The 22,195-nt window shown below is 41.7% G+C and overlaps 1 protein-coding gene across 1 annotated transcript in view; it reads right to left on the reverse strand.

The window, feature by feature from the left end:
- Positions 1-22,195, reverse strand: part of ankrd13b (ankyrin repeat domain 13B) — a 46,212-nt gene that overhangs the window by 13,057 nt on the left and 10,960 nt on the right. Inside the window, exons 2-8 of the mRNA XM_073491075.1 lie at positions 12,687-12,822; positions 10,373-10,497; positions 8,458-8,503; positions 7,950-8,093; positions 6,160-6,400; positions 1,859-1,925; positions 265-346 (exon numbers count right to left, since the gene is read on the reverse strand). Coding sequence (XP_073347176.1) covers positions 265-346; positions 1,859-1,925; positions 6,160-6,400; positions 7,950-8,093; positions 8,458-8,503; positions 10,373-10,497; positions 12,687-12,822 — 841 coding nt within the window. The remainder of the gene's footprint in view (positions 1-264; positions 347-1,858; positions 1,926-6,159; positions 6,401-7,949; positions 8,094-8,457; positions 8,504-10,372; positions 10,498-12,686; positions 12,823-22,195) is intronic.

The raw sequence follows: 22,195 nt of genomic DNA on the forward strand, positions 1-22,195 counted from the left end.
CAGAGCCACCGAGTGAACGTTCCGGGCTGTTAGCCGGAGCCTCGGGGTGATCTCATCGAGCTCAGGTGAGGGGGATTACTCATCAGCGACTCTCCTTTAATCAGACATGTCGTAGCACTCAGGCTGGGGTTTCCAGCGGTACAGAGGGGATAACGGAGGAATTCAGCTGCTGAAGCTGTGCTGCACCTGCACGTAATGAACACCCTGATGATATCTGGCGCTCATTTAACAGTGAGGTGCATTTGACAGTATACACCGACTTACCTTTTGTCTTGTTCTTGTTCTGGTCTGACAGATGGTCAGTTCTGGTCCTGGTGATCAGCTCTACGTTGGATGCTGCGTACACCTGAAAAAGGAGGAGACACATCTCTTGTGTTGTGTTTGCTCGGGCATCACTTCCTCATTGTTTTGGGACCAATGAACCGAAAATCACCTAATTAGTTTCCTACCTGGTATGTAGAAAAGTATTAAAGTAGTAACTGTTCTCTCTGCCATGAGCCGGGAAGAAAATGAGCATTAAGTGTCGTTATTGCACCATTTAAGGAAATATGTCATGTTTTCCATCTTTTATGAACTGTGCATGAACAAATATGATGTTTTATTGAACTTTCATTAAACTCCAATAAAAGAAATCCGAATAGATTTATTTGGGAAATGTAGTGTTGTATAACTGTGGACACCAATGGCAGTGACGTTTTTTTTCCAGTAGTGAAGTGGAACAAAAATGTTAAGTTTGTTAAGCTGCTAAACAGGTTAACATTGATGATGACAAAGAGGTGATAAAGTAAAAAAATAAAAAATAAAAAATAGTGCAATACTGCAACCCAATCGCCAGAACGAATGTTGGCAATGTATGTCTTCACAAACCATGGACATGTTGAGACTTTACATTTACGTTTTAAACGCGTTTCAATTTAACACTGTGCTTACAGGCTGGTTAGGTTTAGGTGTTGGGAAAACAATGTTTTAGCTTAAAATACCTGGTTTTGTCACCACAAAATGTCCTGATGTCTCCCTACAATTTGTTAGTTGAATGTGAGGCCAACAGTGGTTGAAATGTAGAAAGCTGTGACCCTATCAAACCAAGAGCTGTGTGTATCATTGCAACCCTCGTTCCCACTCTGCAGCATACAGGCCGAGATCTTCAGGCTACTGTTCGAAGCCGAATGCTGGAATTCCTCACTAGTGACCACAAAAAAGGAAAAGATGATAAAAAATTGAGCAGGCTGCTGATTCTATGTTTAGGCTAGACGGCGGACGAGTGAAAGGCAGAGCTAAAAAGCGTCTGGGAGGAGAGCAGCTCAACAGGAGTTGTCTGTGTATGTTTGTAACTCTAAATCAATGATGCAGAAAATAGATGCTTTTCAGGCAGCAGTATCTTACTGTAGGGCCTGTCTGAAGTGCTTTTAAACCACTAGTGACAGATGGTCCTGGGTGTCTGACACTCTTCTCCCATTGATCCCTCCAAGAGGTCAAGAAAACAAATAGGGTCAAGGTAATGCACGTGTCTGTGCGATGCATATACTGCTTTTTTTTTAAACTTAATTTTAATAGACCATCTGGTCTTTTATGTGCTGATGAATTTTCCTCACCTGGGGGCTAATTCAAGCAAGCAATTGTTGTACTTAAATAAATAGCATCTTAAAATAGCATGTCTCTTTATCTAAAAAGGTAGAGGGTTATGTCCTCAAATGTCCAAAGCGGAGATTTTAAAATAACTTTAGGAGTGATTCATTCTGGAAATTAAACTCTCTGAGTGAAGTGGACTTTCAGGAAATATCAAACCGAGCTCCGAGACCAGTGGTTTATCTGCACACTGTGAGAGATCAGTGAGCTGTCTGAGCAGCTGGTACTCTACCTTGGCTTCATATCCATTCACCGTCTCAGTCTTCTCACTCCTCCAGCCCAGTATGCCCGTCTTATTCCTGCAATAAAGATTCAACACATCCCACATGAGCTCTCAGTGGTCTCATCTCTCAACCAGTCAACATACAGTAGCATCACAGTTGCTTCAGATTACTTGTCCCGTCCCAGGCAATCCGCAGATATACATCTGAGAGATATAGTAGACTGGAGAGTTAAATCAACCGTCTCCCTTTAGATTGCAAGTCACAGGCCCTGTTTTTTCTATGTAAAACGCAGGCTGAAAACAAACAAAATGAAAAGTAACAAAACAAAACAAAAGTAGGTACTAAGCTGTACCTGTATTTTGTGCTAATTAGCAAATGATAGCATACTGTATACTCAATTGAGAAAGAAAAGTATATTCAATGTTTTACCTCATCACTGTCATTGATTTTTCTAAATACAGTTTATGCTTATTCTGAAAATGATGCCAGCAACATGTTTCTACCATACGATGTTCCCTTCATCATCTGCCATACAGTTATTTACTTCAGAGTCCATAGCACATTTGTTTTTATACTTTTTATACAATTGCTTGAATTATAGATAACAAAAATAGCTAAAACCACTTTGTGAAACACTCGATTGTATAAAGGATATTACCACATAGGCTCAGGAACACTTTGTTAAACTGTTGGAGGTAAAAACAGTTTGTTTGCAAATGATTGGGATGTTTTTATGATGACATGTTGATATGTTTGATGTTTTTATTTAAGTTTTACAGTTTTACAACAGCGTCCTAACTTTCATCTGGAACCTAGGGTGTAACTCATCTAATGTCAGACAAAATCATACCACTGTGTGAATTTTGAAGTTATATCATAGCTCAATTACTCAGCTCAATTGAAAATTAAACGTTTTCATGCTCGGTATCTCTGCCCCAAAAACAGCAAAACTGCAGCGCTGTAGTTTTTTTGCATGGCTGCGTAAAGACGTATTAACTCCGGAGGTGGATGTCCTGTCGGTGGTGCTTGACAAAGTGGTTTGCTCGAAAGCATCATAAATAGATTATTGGCATGTAGACAGGAGTGCTGACCACGGAAAATGCACAGAGGTGACACTGAGGTACAAGTCTGACAGGGAGATGATTACCCCCCCCAACCACCCACCTCTGCCTGCCTGCTCACTTCTCTCTGCCATTCACCTTGCTTTTTTTATTTGTTAACATTCACTTCCTGTCTCCAGATCTCTTTTCATAATTTACCTATCCATCACTGGGACTCTCCGCAGTCTATTTTCCTCCCTTTTCTGCCTCTGAAACCACCGACTCCCCCTGTTTTGGCTCACATATTGTGCTTTGTCCCCTATATTCTTGTACCCCATTCATCTCCCTCTCCCTGTTTCTCTCTGCATGTCTTCCATTTCCCCCCTCACCTCTCCCTGTCCCATCCCTTCTCTCTACCTCCCTCTAAATCTCTCCCTTTCTTTCCATTGTCTCCCCTCATCCCTCTCTGTCCAAAACTTTCCTCGTTCCGTCATCCCTCTCTTTCTCTCTGTCACATCAGTCTTATCTCACCGCCTGACTAGAATAAGATGAGTTTTGTCCTCTATGCCACGTCTCTCCCTCCTTCTCCACCCCCTTTCCACTGCTCTCCATCTGTAAGTCTATGTCACTTTATGTGCAACTGAGCCATAAAACTGTGCCATTCATAATACAGCATAATAACAAGCTCCTAAATTGACTGCACACAGGCCATGTGCTCGTCCAGTGTTCTTCTCAATCTTCCTCCAGTCTGCTTATGTCTTCTGTACCTCTTCCAAGTCTTTTCGTTCTGCTATCCGCTCCTCCATCTCCGTGTTCATTGGAGTGTTGGGCTTTTTTTGAAGTGGCCTGAGCCTGATTCACACAGCCTGAAGCTAATTTGTGCCTCACTACATCCACCTCAAGCTTACTCCTGACACGTCCTTTGGCATTTCAGCCATTTGGGTGCAAAATAAAGGCAAAAAAGATCAAGAATTGTGGCTAATGTGGCCACAAGAATAATAAGATAATGATTTTGCTTGGGTTCGATCTGTTTATTTGTCAGGGAGTGTGCTGCTCTCAGCAGACAAGAGAAAAACTGTAAATGAGCAAGAGTCAGCTTAGAAGGGTCATTTTTATCAGCAGTCCTGGCCATGTGGTGACACTCCCAAGACAGAATAAACATAATGAATACTTAATCAGATTGTATAGGGTAACACTGGCACAAGTAGGGAAGAGTCATACAGGCAGAAAACTGATCACAAAGTGATAGAGAGATGCTTGCCTGTTTACGTAAAAAACTGTAGGCTATGTGGGATGAGGAAAATAGGTTTGGAATAAAACCTCTCAAATAAAATGTTTAAACGTGGGATGTGAGCTGTATTCAAAATATCAAGTTGGATGCGTAATTAAATCAGGGATGGAGAGCAGGTACACTACTTTAGCAATATTCACTTGCTCCCACAAATTCATTGAAAAATAATGCCTAAAGGCAATAGCCATCACAATTTTGATATTTCATCACTTACCGGTCGAGTAGCAACTGAAGAGTTATTGAACGATGAAAATCTGGAGGGAAGTGGGCTGTGCATCCTCATTGTCCGCATTATATTTGATAACCCATTAGCTAATGTTAGCATTCAACCACTTCCTAGCTAACATTACTGTTTGATTACATCCAGTGCGTTTCAATTCCAGGAATAGAGAAATGTGGCCAAGATAAGTGTTGATGTTTTAAAACTCATTTACGTCTTTCCTATCATATCATGTGACACTATCAAACAGTAATGCTAGCCAAGAAGTGGTTGAATGCTATCGTTAGCTGTTGTCAAACAGAAGATAATGGATCATTTAAATATGCTGTTGCCTTGAAAAATAGCCTGATGTCCCCCCGAATTTTCACTATTCATTGTCTTTTCATGTTGCTGATCAATCGCAGCTGAGCTCCCGACCCTGAAAGTGATGTCAGAGGAAAATGGCGGCTGTCTGAATATTGTGAATTGGTTTGTGTACTACAGTTTTAAACCTCAGGATTGGCATTATGGCCGTAACCATCATAGTTTTGTTTTGTTTTTTTAGCCAGAAGTAAACATATTTGGATGAGATAGTAGAGCTGGGAGCACACATAGTGGTACACCTCTGTGCTCATTGATTATCCCCATGGTAGCAACTTGTCAATCACAAGGTGGAAACACTCGAAAGCAAACCCTGCTTTATTGTCGATTTTACTCTAAATGGGGCTATAAAACATCATGCTGTATTGAGGAAGCCATGAAACTTGAAACCATAAACTCATTACAAAACTGTTTAGTGAGGTAATAAATAAAGTGAGAAGTAGTGCTATTCTCTCGTACGCTTATATTCAATCTTCTTTTTGAAACCAGTGGAGCCGAAGGAGGAAAGAATGCAGGTTTAATACTTTGCTTCACTTTTCAGACCCGGCAGCTCTTTATATTTTATACAGTCAGTGACAAGAACATGATTTAAGAATTAACTTAATAGTTCAATACACTTTCATTACAGGATTATTTACCTTAAGGCTCTGCTGTAGATACATCACTAATATATGTTGCTCAGTGCATTTACAGTACAGTACAATACAAGCTACATGAGTTTTGTTGTCTTCCCCCACTGCTGCTGCGTCTGTCAGTGTGAAATGCATTTTGACAGCCACCAGAGAACATGCCTGAACTTGTTCCACTCAGCTGTGGGCTGTAGTGTAGGAGACAGCAACAGCGAAAGAGTGACAGAAATTCACCAGTAGCAACAAAAGAGTGATTTTCTCCATTCAAGGAAGAAAAAAAAAAGCCAGCACTCAGAGCAGAACATGTCCTGTGGCTGAACTGCATCGTCCTGTACCGAGATTACTGTTGGAGCAGAAAGTGATTATCACGCTTGTTCTATGGAAGATTTCTTCTTTCTGTGCAATTGCTAAACATGGCTGCAAAATTGTGAGACTAGAAAGAAGCTGAGGGTTGTTATACAAAATCTAATGTTTACTCTTGACATTTTCTGTCACAGCTTCACCAGAAATCGAGTCTATTTAGCTTAGCTATTGACAAAAATGAGAAAAATCAATATTAAAAAAATGAATGCAGTGTGCGGTGTGGAGTGAATGCAGAGTACATTAACACAACTGTATGTCAGTTCTTTATATCTTGGACGTTTCTTTGAATTTTAAGTGTATTTGGGTTGAGTTGAAAACATGGTATGACTTTCTGATTGTTTTTATAGGAGACAACAACTTGACATTCCTATATTAATATTCTGCATGTATCAGTATTGTGTCTGACCTCTCGAAGGCGATGTTGCGGGTGTCCAGCTGAGTGGTTACCACGGGGGCCGACAGCCTGGCTGCTACCTGCTCGTCGCTGGGCTGCACCGCCCCCAGAAGGCCCAAACCGGCGGCGGTGCTGCTGCAGGCGCCGCCGTTCACCCGGCCAGGTGAGAGCGCTGTGAGAGCTGAGACGCACAAGGTCTCGCAGAACACCAGCTGCCTGTCATGGTCGACCTCCATCACCTCTGCGCTGGAGTCTGAGAGGCAAGAGGGAGACAGGCGGGGGGAGAAAAACAAGGCCAATGACCAAAAAGAGAGGCACATCAGAAACTGAGGGTAGGAAAGTGCTACAACACCAAAATGCCAGTGAGGCTGCAGAACACAAAAAGGCATGTAAGGAAAAGTCAAGAAAGATGATGATTGATGTCTTGAAACTGCAGATGCTGCAGATGGACGGAGAAGGGGAGAGAGCCAGCAGGTCCAGAGGAAAGTAGCACAGAGAGGGAGAACATTATGCAGAGAAAGGTCAGAAGAAGAGGAATAATTTAAAGTGGTGAGAGGAAGAAAGATAAAAATAAAAGAAGAACTGGGTGAAATAATACAAAGAGGAGCCTGTTGAGAATTGACTGAGTGAGCTACAAAGAGGCAGGGGGAGAGGGAGGATCATCCTGGGGAGGTGCGGTCACACCTGCACCAGTCTCTGTGAATATTTGCTCCGTCTCACATTTTAATGAAACCCGCGTGACTGATGAAAGCAGGAACATTAAAATTCAGCTTCGTCCAACTTGGTGGTATCTTGATGCATTTCGCACAAACATGGTTTTCTACAAGTACCCACTACCACAATAATATTTGATCTTAATCTTTTTGCTCAGTATTTCTTCAATAGCTATATCAGTCTAAATATATCACATAAGTCAGTGGTTTTCAAACTTTCTGTGCCCAAGGCACACCAAAGGGCAACCCAAAATCTCAAGGCACACCTGTATTCATATCTGTGTAAAATAGCCTCTATAACACGTTATCTACTCTGTACACGTTTCTTCTTATCTACTAATGCCGAATTTAACTCTACTGGGAAATTAAAGCATACAAAGTACTGATATACTAAATGAAAAACTCGAAAAAAATGTGTTTCATGTTGTATAGTTACGGCACACCATTTTGGAACCACTGACAAATGTTATTGTTCAGTAAAAGCGAGGTGATTTCAGAGAACTCAATGCAAATGTGAACTGAAAACCAAAAGACAAAGGGCAGGGGAGTGGTAAAGAGACACAGTGGCTACAACATGCTTACTATGGTACATTTTCAAGCCAATGCGCAATTTGGCCTCATACATATAGCAAAGGAGTTTTTTTGAATAAAAGGGCATTTTCACCTTCTTGGCGAGAGTTATGAGAATATTAATCCCACTGTCTGTAGGCCAAGCTTCTGCCAGCAGCCACTTAGCTTAGCACAGCACAAAGACTGGAAACAGGGGGACACAGCTAGCCTGGCTCTGCCCAAAGGCAATAAAATCAACCTACGAGCATTCATAACAGCTCTCTTATTAACATGTATCTCATTTGTTTAGTCTGTATAATAGATTTTTATCTATGGGGCGGGCTCAGTGACTTCCTGACGTCTTTCTATCTACATTTTGGCAAGAAAATGGAAGTATATTCCCAAAATGTCTCACAATTCCTTAAGAATAAATAATTTGCTTTTGTTCTTACAGGTCAGTGTTATTGTCTCTGTTCCACTGTATTAAATACACTTAAATACACTGGTAAAAGTGCTTGACATTTGAATTTGACCTCTGACCTTGTCCCCTGAAAATGAAGCTCCGGTTTCCTCTCTGCCAGGTCATCTGTTCAAAGCCAGTCAGGGTGGTGTCAACACGGAGACACTGACCACTCTTCCAAACTCTGTAGGTGTCGCTGGGGCAGATACGAGACACCAGGGGCACTGAGGACAAACACAGACACACTTTAAATGAAAATGTGCCATTTCTAAAGGACATGTACAGAATGCAGTGCAGCAAGTTCTCAGTTTTCTGTTTGTTATTTTCAGTTTATTCATTTTTTCAGAGACTAACACTGAAAATACATCCACTTGTGGTTTTGTAAAGCACTTCAGATAAAAAGCACAAGCTGATTAAATCTAAAACCAAAGCCAGACTGCAGGGTGGGAAGTGTATGAGCATCAGTGTCCAGTTGAACAGGACAAAAACAGGCTTCTTCAGCCCCAGAGGGAGACGATAACATGATTAGTTCTGACTGGTCGGTACTGACTGCTTTACTGACTGGAATGATACAATGACTGGACTCACCCCAGCTGGTGAACTCCCATTTCATCTCCACATAGAAGTCCTGGGCCTGTACAGAAAGAGGCAGAGAGAGGAGAAAGACAGCAGGGTAAAGGAAGATATATGAGAAAGCAAGGGGCATTAATGATGGGGATGGAGCGAGAGAGAGAGAGTGAGAGTGAGTTCGGGAGATAGAGAGTGATGAATTTAAAGATGGATCGACAAAGAGAGGAGAGGAGAACAGCAAAGTGGAGGAAAAGAAAAAGGGAAGATTGAACAACAGCAGTGCTGCTTCATTGTCTCTTCCAGAGATGGGGTACAGGCACAGAGAAGTGGTTGTGTGTGTGAGGGTTAATAATAGAACTGATGGATGAAGAGGAGGATGATGTGGATGGGAGCAGCAGCAGACGAACAACAGAGCGATGCGTGCAATGTTTGCGTGTGCATGTGTGTGAGTACTCATTGTCGTTTTCAAACTGTGAGGGTGTTGTGTCTACCATGTGGGTTTGCTTCAGTGTGTGTGTGTGATTATATCAGGGAGCCAGCTGGAGCAGATACATAGGAAGACAGACTGTGTGAAGGCAGTTCCCTGCATCTCTGCCACTGTTCTCTGCAGCCCTACTGCCGCAGCAGCTTCAACACGATCAACACTTTTTCTGTCAGGATTAAAACCATCGACCTTCAGGCTCTCCGGCCTCAGCTTGTCCATCACTGCTATTGTGCCTTGAAGCATGGCACTCTGGTTTATCTGACATCACAGTGTTGGTGTTGTTCCTACAACATGATAACTAATGCTGCTCCAGGACCGCCATTGGGACTCATGAAAGAGAGTCGGCATAGAGAGCAAGTCGATGGGACAGGTTTGTGTTCCATGTAGAACTTATTTATTTACAGTATTTTGGTCAGGTTTAGGCAACAAAACTACTTGGTTATGTTTAGGGATGGATCCTGGGTTGGGAAGACCTTTTTTGACAACGTTAACCACGTGTTAGACAGGTTAACTTCTCCCATGTACAGATTTTTCTGCTATTTTTCCTAAGTTGCAAAGCTACGACATTAAAAGAAGTTATTGGTCAGTTGCAATGATGGTCTAACCAGATGGTTTGTTCCATAGAACCATCTGGAAAGTCACTGTTGGAAACTGTTTGGAAAAGGGCAAGAACTTTCAAAAAGCGCTTGGCAGGTGATTGGACGGACCATCTGTCTATCACCGTCTATCGTGGGCAAACTTCAACCAATCAGATCAACAGTAGGAGGGCGCGACCATCAGCGAAGCCAGTTGGTAAATCAAACGGTTACCGGAACCAATCCGAGAGAGGAGCCAAAACATCTTTTCCACTGAGAAAAGCCTTCAGATCCCATCTTTGCTCTTCTTTCAGTGAAACATACTCCTGATATACCTGATATACCTTATGCTATAGCCATTTTCAAACAAACAGTCGCTTCTCTCGCTGGTCATCACACCAAGCTAGCCGATTGGTTCCACACCTGTGTGTTTGGCCACAAGAGCATAGCTGCCTCACAAGGTAAATGATGGTCCTGGAGCAACATTAATTATGATGTTATAGGAACACCAACACCAACACGACGCTATCAGATCGTGCTGCACTCATTGCTCCTTTGGGGGCAGAGCGATGACTCAGATTACCCAGAGATAGAGGGCTTCGCAACATGGAGTTGTATCCTTTGAAGGTACTTCCCTTGTCGAATATTAAACAAAGTTATTAATACCTTTAAACAACATCAAAAATGTTTGATTCTAAAAAATTATGTAAATGTAAAAAACAAAAATTGACATCTCAAATGAAGGCATCTCTGATCAGAACGCCCTTGATATACACTTGTTTGTGTCTATGCATGTGTGTGCGTGATCATGGGACTATCTTTTTCCATGTGTACATCAAACTGTTTGTGTGTGAGTTCTTGTGCGAAATCCCACTTGGCGCAGTCGCTCCAGAAGGACGGGGATGCCCGCCAGTCTCTTGGCAGTCCTCTGGTAGTCACGGTAACGAAGCACGAGACGCACCAGCTCCGGATCTCTGGTGCTCACCGCCTCCTGAAGAACTGCAGGAGAAAGAGAGAGAGAGAGAGAGAGAGAGAGAGAGAGAGAGAGAGAGAGAGAGAGAGAGAGATGGAGAGTAAAACAGAGCCAATCACTCAGGCCTCATCTAAAATTTATGTACATGAGCAATTTAAGGGGGGCAGCGAGAATTGCCGAAAACTGAAGTAGGCCAAAGGAAAAGCTGGTACGACCAATTACTGCAGCTCGCCCGTCATTCATCAGGCCGCCACTTTGCTGTTAATCTTACAGGCTGTTCTACGCTTGAACAATTACATAACAATTTCATTTCCTTTCCTTTATCAGCACACATGTGAGCGAAGGTTTATACACACACACACACACAGTCGAAACAATCTAGATGTGGGTGGATACAAATAATGCGTGTAATCTACTGCACCTACTGCCAGTAATCAGATTAGGAGAAACAGAACAAGATTACTTCATGATGCTCTGCAACCACAGAGTCTCAGAAATATTCCTGACAATAACAAAGGTTCAACTTTGCAGCTCTTAATCCCTTGGGTTGACAGCAAAAATCAAAACCTGAGGATGGGGGTGGGATACAGGACCCCGACAAAGGGTGTCGTATAATTTCAAGGTTAAAAAATGAATTAATTTCATGCTCCATTAGTCTCCAATTGCCAGGCCGATCTCCACAGAGTATTTGCACAGTGGCAGCAGCCAAGAGACATCTGACAGAAGCCACAGTTTTTCTGCGAAAGAGGTGGTGAAAAAAAGCATCAAGAGTATAATCAAGAGGACAGAACTGTGCTAAACTCATCAGAACCAATGCAAAATAGAGCCAGAGGGACATGTCGTGGTGGGCCATTTTGCAAATACAGTGTATGATATATCATACATTAAATATTCTTATAGTCCTCTAATTGTGACCAAGGGGGCCACAACCAAAAACACATTCAGACCATTTGTGACTGGGTATTTCATGGGGTCAGAGCATTTTCAGGACATTTTTTAAATAATAGAATAAAGCACATCACAGAATGAGACAAGAAGATTATTTTTCACCGTCTTCGTGATCAGACTGAAACCACTTGGCGAACTTGATATCAAAGGAGCTAAAAGTAGCAGTTTAAAGGGGCAATATGTAAGATATGGCCAGAATTGTAGTTTAAAACTTTACAAAGTATATGTGATATCATCAACAGAGTGTGATGAAACAGTAGTGTTTTGTCAAAGACCTCTATATCTATATATGTGTGGATCGGAGATATGTCTGCTGAAGTTAGCATGCTAACCAGCTAGCCCCGGCCTGTCCTGTCTCCTAATAGTTTGCTACTTAGTCTAACAAGTAAACAAAATAAATAGGAAGAAAGGAAATATGTTTTACACCTATTTTCCTTACCAAACAAAAAAAAATTCAATCTCCAGTCGACTACTGGGGCCACTTAGCTCCACCACTAACTGAGCAGCTAGTCACTACAACCAGATAGCTACAGCAAAGAGAATAGTGAGCAGCAGTTAGCCGTTTGCAGCTATAGCTTAAAATTCTGGCCATTTCTTACAAATCACACCTTCAATAAATGGCACCCCTCTATAATAGAGATGGACATAACCCAAATGCCTGTAGTTACCAGCCACTTGTTACTACTTATTTATCAATTAGCAGTTAGTTTTTGATTTATTCTTTGGTAACTATATTTTTATGAGTGTATTATTCATACAAATTAATTAGTGTTGCCCATAAATAAATCCCACATGTATTTTAAGACATAATGGGATTCACTTTATATTAAAAAATAACAGTAAGCAGACTGTGTGAAATCTCTTGTATTTCTGTTTGGCACATTAAGGGAGGGTGGCACAGTTTTACTACTAATTAGAGATAAGCTTCCATGTTTATTTACAATGATACTGTTTGGAGTATAGATACATAATATTTTTATCCTCCAAAGGAGGCAAAAGTGTTCATAGGAAACCACTGGTGAGAGACTGACTGCCAATTGTCTCCACCGTGGTCTCACTGTTTCCTTTAATTACACTGCAAAGTCATAATTATTTTGACACATTATTGTATAAAATGCTGCATGTAGCATTTTTACTTTGAAACACCCCAACCCCCAACACACCATCTGATAATGCATTATGTATACTGCAGATTGCACAGGCTACCAGACAACTAGACTCGGTTTCCTCCACAAACACACACATGCACAAACACACACTCACGCACCGGTCCATCCGTTGCGGTTCTCCTTGCTAACGTCAGCTCCTTGCTGCAGCAGGACCCTGGCACAGTCCAGGTGGCCCAGCGTGACGGCCAGGTGGAGAGGAGTCCGCCCACGAGGGTCCAGAGACTCTAGATCAACCTGGGTGGAGGAAGAGAAGAAAGAATGGAAAACAAAAAGGAAAAAGAAGAAGGAAATAATTGTTAAACAAGCAGTCATATAGAGTGTAAGGGAGCAGCATGAGCAAAACGGGAAGAAGAGCAGACAGAGAGAAATGAAGTAGCAGGAGAGGAAATTGGGGTTAATTGCGTATCATTGTAGTGCTCTTGGAGCACAGACAGAGAGGGAGGGAGAAACAGAAAAATATAATAGAGAAACAAGTGTGGAAATGACGACTGAGAGATGGAAAGAGAGACAGTGACAGGTGCTAATTGATCTGTCACCACCCCAACACGGTTGAGCACTGCACTCCTGTATCTCTCTTATTTTCTGGGCTGGATGGATTGGGTTTATCTAAACACAGACAGTTCTTTTAAACAGGGCCTCCACACACCAGAGCTGTTAAAGCAGCCTCCTGTCTGCTTTTCTTCAAAACATTAAGACATGGAACATTAACGTTCACAGACAGTTTCCAGTTTGAGTCCTGAAAGGAAAATGTGAGCAGGTTATGTAAACAAGGAGCACAGTTCTCAACCTGCTGTGCCATCGAGCAAAGCTTATAACCTTCATCGTCTTTGTGACAAAAACACCTATTTCTTCTTCTTCTGAACATGCGTAGCTGTGTAAGTGTGACAACAACATTGATGAACAAAAAGCATAATTAATGCTCGAGGCTTCACTTCAGCTCTCAGCTCCACCGCGCTGTATTTAGAAGCATGTCAACAAGACCTCATTTGTCAGCCATATTACATTAGTGTTAATCTGTCAAATCAATCAGACCAGAGCTCTGATATGCTAAAATTAAAAAGAAATTAATGAAGGAGGATTTTAAAAACTGTCTCACACATATCAAAAGACATTTAGTAGACAGCTAAGGATAATTTTAGATGCCCAGGATCTCAACTTATTGGTGTCTCTGATTTTTGGTGCATCTTTAAACCAAACAAATAAATCAAAAGGGGTTATAGGGCCAGACCAGGATAAGTAAAAAAAAATCAATATTGTGGATGTTGTTCAGCCCCCCCCCTGCAAATCAACAACAAAATACACTTTTAAAAAATACGTAATGTCTAATTTTCAGCCCTACTTCATGCTTGTTTTGAGTAGTTAAATCAGGAGAGACTAGTGAATGAAGTAAAGAGAAAATGTTTATCACAGCAGATGATATGTGATAACAAGTCTTGTCAGAAAGTCTTTCGCACTCAGACTCTACAGGGAGATTTTGTGATTGAAGGGCGTCTGCCTTGAGCAGCAGCAGCAAGAAGAATGCCCCCATGGAGTCTAGACACTGGTGGTGGTGGTGGTGATGGTGTTTGATGTCACTTCTGAGACAGATAGGCTGATGAAACGATGAAGCTGATGAAGCTGGTGAATCTGCGAAGACTGGGCGGTGATGGGGAGGTGGAGGGCGTGTGCAAAACAGCAGCATGAACAAACTAAAGGCAGGAGACAATCGTATTTAAAAAGACAGCAGCGAGATGATAGGCTAACAGTAAAGGTGTGTCGCTGTGCTATTGGACAGATGTGCCAGGCTGATGTGAGCAGCTGATATCAGTTGACGGCCCCGGATAATGACTGGCAATTATGAGTGAGCATGAGTGAGAGGAGTGAATGAAAGAATGGTATGACAAATAAAGTAAGGACTTCCTCTCTGAACCTTCGCTCGAGCTTCATTAGTTTGACATTTTGGAAAAAATCTCTTATTTGATTCTTTCCTTCAGTGTTAGCAGCAACAGACATTAGGCTATTAGCTTAGCTTAACATAATGACTGGAAGCAGAAACAGCTAGCCTGGCTCTGTCCAATATAAAATCCCCCTACCAGCACTTCTAAAGCTTAGATTTATTACCTCCACCAAGGAGGTTAAGTTTTCAACCCTATACATGTGTGTGTTGGTTGGTTTGGCAGCAGGATTACGTACACGAAAAGTACTGAATGGATTCCCACGAAACTTGGATGGAGTGTGGGTCCCAGAATAGATCCAGATAAAGGAACGGATCCAGGGCTTTCTTTCTCACTTTCTTTAACATTAGATAGAGATAGGTGTGGAGGCATATATTTTTTTTTATACTTTTGTTAATATCTCAGGGAATAATGCATGGATCTCGATGAAAAAAAGTCAGGTGTATTTCGGTTGGTTGGTTATATGAGTGAGGTCAATTTGATCCTAGAACTGGTGAGTTTCAATTATGATTAAGCAGTTATGGGGGGTTTAAAATTTAGTGATACAGGGTTATCAAGTTTGATATTGGATTAGACTTAAGTGAATTAAAGGGGGCTGTGGCATCAATGGTCTCTTCTAACTCTGAGCAAAAAAACACTGAATTAAATCTACTTCTTATACTTCTTTAAAATTAGAAAGCACTACTGGCCTGTAGGCAATATGTTAAGTGAAAAAAATGATTCCATATCATAGAGTATAATCTTATATTTGATACATTTCCGAAATGTGAATAAATGCTGAGCAAGTGTTGGTCTACTGCAGGTCTTGTTGTGCTTCACATGTATTTACAGGTGTCAGTCCAGGCATGTTGAGTAGATAACTGGATGAGTCAATTGTTGTTGGCACCCTCTGCCACAGCTTATACAGTGTCACATAGACAAGACTGACATGTCGATATGGATCAGGAAGACTGAGAATCCTCCAAGAGCTGCTGTGTAAAACAGCAACAGTAACATAGTAGGTTATTACTACACGAGCTGCGGTGCTTGTACATCTGATGAGATATCATGTCTCATCACAAATCATTTGATTTAATCAACCGCTGCATGAACTGCCCGCCCCTCTCTCTGTCCGTCCCAATGCACCACAGTGTTCATGTTGCCTCTCTCTGCAGAGTGCTCCTTCGAAATCAGCAGCGTTTACAAAACTGATCTCAGATCTGCCAGCCAATTAAAGAGAGCCGCTGACGGCTGCCATCATCCAAGGCGCAGGCTGATCCAAGGTCAGTTCTGTCAGTCAGCTTGAATTCTAATTAAGGATTACTCTTGGAGATAAGTGTGACTCAGAATCAGCACTTTAGAAAGGCCTGAAGGAAGCGGTGGAGAATTATTTCTAGGAATAAAAATGAACCCGTCTGGAGAACTTTGTTAGGTAATTTTTGTAGTGCTTTTTTATAATATTAATACCTCTAATATATCAGAATTATGGCTGAGCAGGTGAATTCACGGAAGACTCTCAGGTCCTTATCGATCCACATACATTTCTAAATCAAAGCAGCGGAGGGTGCAATGAATTAAAGCTGAATTTTAAGAGACTGAGAATAGACCAAACAAAAAAACTCAATATGAGGAAGCTTCTCTGTTTATGGCACTCATATCCTAATAAAAATGAGTGGCAGCGACCGTGCAACACAGGTTAACTGTTATGCTCCGAGAAACACACCGTGTCAGCAGCACCAGGAGGACTCAGCAGTTATGTTATCAATCAGTTACTGCAGCCCTCTGTTTCTGCTATTTGCAAGTGAAATGAGAAAAAAAAACCCATGAGATACACACTAACATGGATAGGCCTCTGAATACACGTACAGACACGTACAGATACTCACATACATACACTGAAACGGAATACTGGATTGAGTTTAGTGAAGCGTAACTCAATAATAAGAACATGATATCATGTTTCAGCGTGTTAATGGGTGCCTTCTCTCTGTACAATCTCCAACTATCCACTCTTTGGTTAAAAGGCTCACTGTTTTCCACAGCTCTTTCAAAAGCAACCCTGAGGAGACAGACTGAGACACAAAGAGAGAGACATAAATAATGTGGCTTGAGAGATTTCTATTGAAAGAAACTGCCTGTCAGCAACTGTAACATGTAAGACAGGCGAAGATGGAGAAAGAGAAAAGAACGACATACTGCTGTTGCAAGTGGCAAACAAAGAAACGGGGAGGAGTGAGGAAAGGGAACAGAAGGAGAAAGAGAGTTAGGAGCTGGAGGAGACAACAACATGTGGGAGTCCCTCAGGAGCCGCGGAGCCCAGGGAACAGAGAGAGGGAGCGTCATAGCAACACAGGAGAAGAAAGAGAGCAGTCAGCTCTGTTTATGTGCGCTGGATTACGAGTCAGAGTGTAACATGCAAATATTGCTGCTGTATGTGACCGGTGTGTGCACGTTTAACACAAGCAGCGTGGACAGACAACATGCGCTTAGGCAGCACAAATATGAAGTGCTGTCAGTGTCACAGGAAGAGAAGTCCACTGCAGGGTGTCCATCACTGAAACAACATGAGAGAAAAAGACTGTGCCAGCAGAACCAGCGACCGAGTGGTAATAAAGAGTCTTGGAATAAATTTTCCCTCCAAATGGAAATGGTATCTTGGAATGAAACCCTTCACATATTGTTGTAAGCACATGAAAGGAAGAGAAAAGAGAGTCTGGAACAAAGAAAAAAAAATAGATGAGAGAAAGAAAAAAGAAACGTGGCTCTACTTTTATTTCTGTCTTTTTATGGCACTTGTACTGTCTCGCAGCTGTCCTTTCATCCACTGCTCCCCCCTTTAAGTGGCTGCGTGTAATGTTGGTGATTATCAGTTTAAGCTTATTTTACAGCTGTGCTCGATTTCAATTACAACAGATACAACGGCTGAGGGTGAGCGGCTTAAATGCAGCAACAAAAAAAAAAAGACACACAACAGGAAGCTGGAGAGGAGGTGCAGAGGGATGCTAACGAGGGGCGAGGATAAACAGAAACATGTGGCGAGGTGGACAGAGACAGAGAGAGAGGGAGGGGAAGTCAAGAGAGGATAGCAGCGGGGTGATTACAGAAGAAAGGGAGGATGTAGAAGGAGACAGGTTGCGGAGAGTGCAGGATGCTGCCAGAAAACAGTCTGTACGTGTACAACACAGGACGACAGGGAAACAACAGAAGAACCCACTGACACAGGAGTCTGTAGCTGCTTCTCCTTCTCCTCAACTACACCTGATGTAGCTCCTGTCATGGTAAAATATTTTAAAAAAGCGAGAAAAGTATATTTCACCTGTCATCTTGGCTTATATTTTTTTCTCCAGCGCCTCTTTGTGATGCATTACTAGGCACGCATATTATTTATTTATGGCGGTCATTGCAAGCCACTCTAGCATTAAATTAAAGTCTGTAATGTTATCGAGTACACGTCAGTTTGACGAGGCCTATTCCTATTTTTTTGACCTTATATAAAGTTAGAAGGTCTTGACTGAGAGCATCATTCATATTCTCAACACTTTCACAGACAGTCTCTGGAGTTTGAGATGGACCAAGCACCTGCAATCTGGATCATGGCCTCCACTGACCTGGCAACCTCGCCATCCTTTTCATCCTCTTCTTTATTATCGTTACCAACACTGCAGTGCAACACCTACCCCTTGTCAAATTTCCTAATCAGCACGAGTCAGTGTGTGAGAAATTTGTTGTGATGACACCTTTGAGCCCAATCAGAAAACAGTCAGACTGAAGTGATGCGCTGCAGCTCATTTGGTTCAATTTGCATCAAAAGTAGCTGTTACAGACAGAAACTGAATACGGTGACAGATGGTGGTCGGAGTTTGAAGCACACACACGGCCGTATTTTTTATTCAATTCAAGGTTCAATTCAAGACAGTAGTATTGATGGGAAAAAGAAGGGGAGCAGTGGTGACAAACAGGGACATGTTAAATTCTTCATTAGGCACATAAACAGGAGCAGCACTCAGAGCTAATGTCCTCCCAACAATACACACTGACCTGCAGACATACTGACATACTTACTTATTCACATGTGAACAATGATCAGATGAAAAATGACACACACACACACACACACACACACACACACACACACACACAAAACTAAATAATTCCCCTCCCCCATTAACAAAATAGGAACTCTCTGGAGGAAATATTTGTTTACAACTAACGGACCATGTATGCTCCCTCTCTCTCTCTCACACACACACACACACACACACACACACACACACACACACACACACACACACACACACACACACACAGCCTTGTTTGACCTGTGTGGTGTGGTAGTTACAGTGGGGACATTATGTCATCCCTGCTTGTCTCTTAGCACCCACTCTTCACTTGACAATGAGATCACTATAGCGGTGAAGGGCGGGGCATATGACAAACATAGAGAGAGTATTTCTGGCGAGATGAAGTTTTGTTTTGTTGGTTTATTTTTACAGTAATTGCCTGGTCTGTGGTTTCATGAGTTAAGTCGAAGACTGGTTAATTGACTTAAGAGAGATATGGCCTTAAAATAATATCACAAATTCTGAGGCTAGACAACACTTATGCCATATCAGGATATAAAGATATCTAAAATTTAAGATGAATTGTATATTTGGTCTCGTATCATGGTAACGTTACAATATCAATATATTTCCCAGCCCTAGCCTGCATGTGCCAAAGACTGATAACAGATAGATAATAGATGGTGCTGCTAAAGTTAACTACACAGAGAGTAAATCAAGTCACATCAGTGTATCTCATGGGCCTTTTTCACTGCAGCCATTTTAAAATAGTAGGAAAAGCACAGTTGTTACTTTCAACATTAATGATGACGCCGTTCTGTTGAAGTTTCCCAATAAGCCATCAGAGAGCAGTTAGCCGGCATGCACCAGGACTGAATCAGCTAAATGGAATTCAGCCTTTATCAGTCTCGTTATTTAAACTTTTTCCTTTTGTGGCAGGTTAAAATATCATCAGTGAGGCATATTATGGGAAAAATAAAAACTCTTTTCCCCATCATAAGAAAACTCTTTTTTGTTCAAATGAAAAACACATTACATTGTATGTTTTCTCATTATAACAAGAAAGCAATAACAACAAATCAATCTAATATTTCTCCTAAGCAGATACAACTACACTGTATGTCCGATCTTGGACAGTTTTTCGATGCTTAGCTTGAAAAATCCATTTCGAACTGCCTTGTCAAGTAAAATAGAATTAACTTTATTCCTGACAAGTTCTTGTTGAGAGACAGATAAGAAGATTGATATCACTCTCGTGTCTGTACAACAAGTATGGATCTGCAGACGGTTAGTTTAGCTTAGCACAAAGACTGAAATCTGCCACAACAACAACAAAATATGCCTACCAGCACCTCTAAATCTCACTTATTAATATGTTACATCTTGTTTGTTTATCCATACAAAAAATCAATCAGGCATTTTGTGGTTTTACAGGTAGTTAAGAGCCAGTTTATTTCTTGGCAGAGTGCAGTGACTTATTGGAGTCTTTTCATCAGCATGAGCCTGCCAGAGTTGTTATCCATCTTCATATTTTTCTCTTCAAAAGATCGTATAGTGTATTTCCAAAAATGAATATCCATAATCCATATCAGAAAGAGTAATCAAATATAAAGAGAAATGCTGTGTTACTGCTGCTACTGCAGAAAATGTCTCAAGGTGAACATTTGAATGAATGAATCAGCTTCTCTTTAGAGCTATTCTTACCTTTTGCTTTTCAAGGAATGTGTCATAATGTTGCATTTTTCCTTCAGTGTAGTTTCTGAGATTCTGTTCGCCTTATAAAAATGGATAAAGTCTCCCCGTCATCATCATGTCAAACTGTTTCATTATAAGGATAAATCGCTCTCATTACGTTATAAGAAGAAAACTTTGCATTTAAAATGAGATGGCAGAATTTCTTTTCAACTCTGCATGTGTTGCATTTAACTTTGACTTGATGGAAGAAATCTGTTCATTTCTTCTTTGTCTTGCCTCCATTCATCTATTTCCATCCTTGTTTCTCCTTTATTTCTTCCTCTTTTTCTCTAAAACTTTTTAAAAAACTTTCTCTCACATATCTATATCTCTGCCTTTGCTCTTTTTAGCTTTTCGTTGTCGTGTCACGATCTATTCCTCTGCACAATTCACTCTTTATTTTGTCTCTTTGTTCCCTTCCCCTTTCTCTTCTCTGGCTCCTCTGAACCCACATCTATGTCTTACAATCAAACTGTTTTCGAGTTACCCTCTCCCCCCCTCAGTTTCTTTCGTTCCTTCCCATCTTGCCCTCCCTCCATAGTGAGCTCAGTGGAGGTTGCATTATTGATAGGCATCTCTATCTGTGGCATCTGCTCCTTCTCTCACTCCCCCTCCCTCCCTCTTTCTCTCCCCCTCTCTCCCTCCCTCAGTGTGTGCCTGGCCTGATGCAGCTTGGCAGGTACTTAGGCCAACATCAATCTTTCATACAAACACCACACACACACACACACACAAAATTGTGCATACACAGAGAGAGAGAGAGAGAGAGAGAGAGAGCGAGAGAGAGAGCAGCTTTCCCAAAATGTTTGTGCATGGGGCGCACAGGAGCGGAGGGTGGCAATGGGAGGGAGGAGAGTAAAAATAACTTTTTCTCCCCCCTGCCTCCCTTCTCGCTTCTGTGATTCTACATGCAGGCGAGACTTTGACAAACGCTACACCACCATGAAACCCTGATCCATTTTCAATGTGACACTGCTTCAGAAATAAAAGGCAAGCACAAAACCTGCGTCACGGATGATAGAGTGAGCAGAACAATCGGTGACGATAACCCCACGGAAGAACAACAACACCGACATCTCACACTCATCTTAACAAAGCTGAGGCACTTTCGCAGGTGCATAAAAGCGCTGTGAGTTCGAGCCGTCGAAATAAGACAAAATGTACCAAAACACCAAGTGAAAATGCTGACCTACATTCTAGCATACGTAATGTTTCTGTTTCACTGCACTTCGTTCTGTTTACTGTCATCCCCAATATCGACAGACAGATAAGCAGACAGAGACAGAGAAAGCACAAACGGGTGGGATGCTGATGGACCTGTCAGAACGACGACCGGAGTAAAGAGAGAGTTTCTCAGATGTTTATCTAGGTGCTGACACCTGTTTGTTGCGGTGAGCTAACAGAGCTCGCCAAATGCGGGCAAAGACATATGAGGGCCGACAGAAAGAGAGAGGACTTATTCTCATTCCTCACACTCACAAAGATGCAGGCACACTCACAGATGGAGCGAGCAAATCTTTTGTTGGAATGAGGCAGACAGTGCATACGCTATAAAAGAGCATAATCACATAATGTAGCCGCTGTGGCCTGTTGGAGTGAAACACCACAGCTGTCACTTTCTTTCTTGTGTTTGTGTGTGTATGTGAATTATGTAGCAATTTCAGGTAAACCCAGTGGTCTGGCAAGAGATGTTTGCACTTAGCCTGGGCTGATAATGAAATCAGAGTGTCATTTTCTCCGGGACATTTAGCTTTTCACTGGCAGAAAAGGTGCTGGTCAAATGAAAGTAATATATTTAAGGCTTGAAATGTGTTTGTCTACATCTATTTATTCAACAGTTCTCGTCAACTGGACAAGTTCAAGTGCCTCAAACTGCTAAAATGGGTTGTAAAAATATAG

The sequence above is a fragment of the Pagrus major genome, chromosome 2, assembly GCF_040436345.1.
Source record: "Pagrus major chromosome 2, Pma_NU_1.0".
NCBI classification, from domain to species: Eukaryota; Metazoa; Chordata; class Actinopteri; order Spariformes; family Sparidae; genus Pagrus; species Pagrus major.